This window comes from Sinocyclocheilus anshuiensis, unplaced genomic scaffold (assembly GCF_001515605.1).
Source record: "Sinocyclocheilus anshuiensis isolate Anshui unplaced genomic scaffold, SAMN03320099.WGS_v1.1 scaffold117, whole genome shotgun sequence".
In the NCBI taxonomy this organism is placed as follows: Eukaryota; Metazoa; Chordata; class Actinopteri; order Cypriniformes; family Cyprinidae; genus Sinocyclocheilus; species Sinocyclocheilus anshuiensis.
Window position 1 is genome coordinate 1,217,782 of NW_015536624.1, and position 3,781 is coordinate 1,221,562.

Sequence of the window (3,781 nt, forward strand, 5' to 3'; positions counted from 1 at the left end):
TATTTGAAAATCTGGAATCTGAGGGTGCAAAAAAATCTAAATTTTGAGAAAATCACCTTTAAAGTTGTTCAAATGAAGTTCTTAGCAATGCATATTACTAATAAAAAATAAAGTTTTAATATATTTACAGTAGGAAATTTACAAAATATCTTAATGGAACATGATCTTTACTTAATATCCTAATAATTTTTGGCATAAAAGAAAAATCAATAATTTTGACCCATACAATGTATTTTTGGCTATTGCTACAAATATACAGTGTATACAAATATACAGTGACTTAAGACTGGTTTTGTGGTCCAGGGTCACATCTGTTAAGCGCATGAACACAGTGGACAATCAGAGGTGTTTAAGAATCCGCTCAACAGCGCTCAAAATACCAGGGGGAAATGCTGGTATCTTCACATTTTAAATAAATCAAATTTCATTACTGATTTGGTACCGAAGTTAGTACTTTTGGCAACCCTAATAGATCTAAGCATGTCAAAGTGAAAGAAAAGAGTCATATGGAACAAAATGAGGGTGAGAAAATGACAGAATTTACATTTTCAGTGCGTTTACAATTTGTTAAAACCCCGAACAATTCAAAACAATACACAAAACATGAAACTGATATGGAGCCCCTAAGGGGACATGAGGGGCTTTCGCACCACGTAGTTCTAGGAATTCAGTTCTAGGAACTTGACAGCATGGTGGTTCCTTGAGAACCAATTTCTCCATCATGCCATTTTCCTGGTTACATTCGCACCGACAGCAGGAACTCTGAAGCGGCCGACAGTAACGGCTTTATGTGCGGCATTTACAAACGTCAACAACCGGTGAATAGAGAATGCTGTGATCGGACCTGTTTTTGTTGTGTGTCATGGGGTTCGTGATAATGGAGATGGAATGTAAACCCACAATTTACACGTTAGAAAGAGCAAGTAAATATTGTTACATGGCTTTTTAAAAATGCCGGTTAGCCGGTGTTTCGTATGCGTTTGGCCAATCAGCGTACACTTACATCACTGGTAGTTCCTATTAGGGCTGTCAAAATGGCTGAAAAACTACGGGCAAAAAACCCCACCATAAAGTCTCGATATATGTTTTTTTTCTAAGTTAAACTTGCATTAATTTTACATGGCTTTCTAAACATGCGGCTCTTTTGTGTGAGATGCGAGTACAACGGTGATAGATGTCCCTCTAGAAAATGCACGGAATATGTGTTCTGTGTGAACGGCTTGGTTTCAGTTTTGATGTAAACAAGATCTTCTCCGCATTGATGTTCTCTTTTTCCGCAATATTTTTAATTAACAACGCAGCAGCACCGCATAGTGGCTTCAACTGGATAGGCTAACAAAAACATTATAATGCAACGACTTACATCGTCATCGCATCTCGTGCGCCACTGATAAGGCTGCCGCCTCCTAACGCACACCTAAAATTCGAATGCAACGTTTTTGCATTAGAATGTGGATTTTTATTTAAAATTCTACGAATATTCGAAATTCGAAAAAAAAGTTTTGACAGCCCTAGTTCCTATAGAACTGTTTTAGTAGGAGCTAAATTAGTTCCCCCAAACAGAGTTCCTAGAACTAAAACCGTGTGGTGCGAACACGCCAAAAAGCGGGTACTTCTGCCAATAGTTCTAGGAACTATGAAAAGGTTCCTCCGCTGCGAAAGCGCCTATGGTGATAGTAAAAAAAAAAAGAGATTGAAGGAAAAATTGTATTTCAATGCTTTTACTTTCGAGGGCAAAACTTTTGTGTTCTCTCACAAAAGTATTGTTTCCTTGCCAAACTTTGCATTCACTTGCAAAACATTTGCATTCTCTCACCAAACATTTGTGTTCCCATTTGCTCGCAAAAGCACTGAAATAGACACACCTCATGATTTCCATCCCAAAAGTTTTTACAAAAAAAGTTTCTCTAGGAAATGGAAACATTTTGCGAACAAACGCAAATGTTTTTGTGAGTGAATGCGACGTTTCTTGAAGGAACGCAAAAGTTTTGTGAGCGAATGCAATGAAGTCAATGAAGAACATAAAAAACATGAACCAGGATCATTTATAATAAAATTATCCACCTCGCTCCAGTTCCCCACAGTCCACTGGAACCCACACGGTACGTCTCGGTTGCAGGGTACCACAGGTTTGGGTTTGAGCAGCTGCTTACAGTCGCCAGGGTGCAGAACCCGCTCCTCTCCGGCCACCGTACGCACACACAGAATGGTGCGCTTTCTCACTCCGTCTGGACCGCATGTAGCCGAGCATGTCTGCCATCCTCCCACCCACCACCTGAGGTGCACAGAGCATTTTACGAAAGATTTCTATTTCAAATAAATGCTGTTCTTTTGAACGCTGTTCATCAAAGAATCCTGAAAAAAGGACTGTGAAGCAGCACAACTGTTTTCAACATTGATAACAATCAGAAGTGTTTCTTGAGCAGCAAATAGGAATGTTAGAATGATTTCTGAAGGATCATGTGACACTGAAGACTGGAGTAACGATGCTGATTGCCATGACAGGAATAAATTATATAGAGATAATAAATAAGACTAGTACAGTGGTGTGCTATTCTGAACATAACCATTATTTATACAGTAGCGTACCTTGCAGGGCAGTCCATGTTCTTGCACTTGTGATGCCTGTCATCAGGACGTGTGCTGGGGTCACACAGCGTTTCCTCGACCACACCAACCTCTGGCTCAAAACAGCGCACAGGCTGATGCTGCTCACCTGTACAGAGACAGAAGGTCACATGCTATCAAAACCCTGCTGGAATAAACTTTATCAATAAAAACATACCAAACAATCCTGTGGATTGAGTAAAGAAAAATCTCGCTCTGTACCAAGCCCACAGGTGGTGCTGCAGTCAGTCCAGGCTCCATATTTCCAAATGTACTCCGGTTCCAGAATTTCGTTCCCCAGCGGGCGACTTCTCTTAATGGTGTACTCATATTTGACACCAGGGTTTGCTTCTTGGAACAACAGCTTGAACATTTCACATTGAAACAAAAGCATCTATCATTTAATGACAGCATTCAACAAATCATCTTGTTTTGCATGTGCCGCCAGTTAGAAGCAACAACTTTATTTTCATGCTTTCTCACGTAAATAATGTCAGAAGAAGAGTGATGAATCAAAATAACTGCATCTGCTACAGTGATCTTTCACAGGAAAGTTTAATTAAATTAAAATTAAATATTCTAACAAAGATGCTTTCTGGGCAAATTGTCCATTGCAGGGTTCCCACTCTTTCATGAACACCAGATTCAAGGACTTTCAAGGACTTTTTAAAGCACCATTTATTTTATATCAAGCACCTATCAAATTCACATGCCAGAATATGTAGTGTCATGAAAGACCTTACAGTACTTACCATTTCACCACTTACACTTAACATTTACATTAAACATTTCAGAGTAATAATGTTTTGAATGTGTAGGTTTCATAAATTGAGACCGTTTTGAGCAGTCGTGTTCAAAGGAATTGAATGAAATCCATTGAAGTCAGTACTGGTAATATTCAAATACAATTTCTAAAATACTGATAAAAGATGCATCAAACTGATTTTTGCTGTAGTTCTTGTACAAGATTTAAATTTGAAAGAATTTCTCAATTTTTAAATTAATAAAAAGTGGTGAAATGTTGAAATAACATGGTAAAACCTGTTAACAAAAAATTTGCACATTCACTCAAAAGATACGTTACTCATTAATAAATAAACTCAAGTCAAAATAATTTTGTAAATTACTTTTTATTGTAAATCCCATTTTTTCATCTTTGACCTAGAGGAATGCA

General features: G+C 38.1%; 1 protein-coding gene across 1 annotated transcript in view; it reads right to left on the reverse strand.

The window, feature by feature from the left end:
* LOC107704241 (A disintegrin and metalloproteinase with thrombospondin motifs 12-like) overlaps nucleotides 1-3,781 on the reverse strand; it is a 38,885-nt gene that overhangs the window by 6,233 nt on the left and 28,871 nt on the right. The window contains exons 16-18 of the mRNA XM_016507131.1: nucleotides 2,830-2,971; nucleotides 2,590-2,716; nucleotides 2,065-2,275 (exon numbers count right to left, since the gene is read on the reverse strand). Coding sequence (XP_016362617.1) covers nucleotides 2,065-2,275; nucleotides 2,590-2,716; nucleotides 2,830-2,971 — 480 coding nt within the window. The remainder of the gene's footprint in view (nucleotides 1-2,064; nucleotides 2,276-2,589; nucleotides 2,717-2,829; nucleotides 2,972-3,781) is intronic.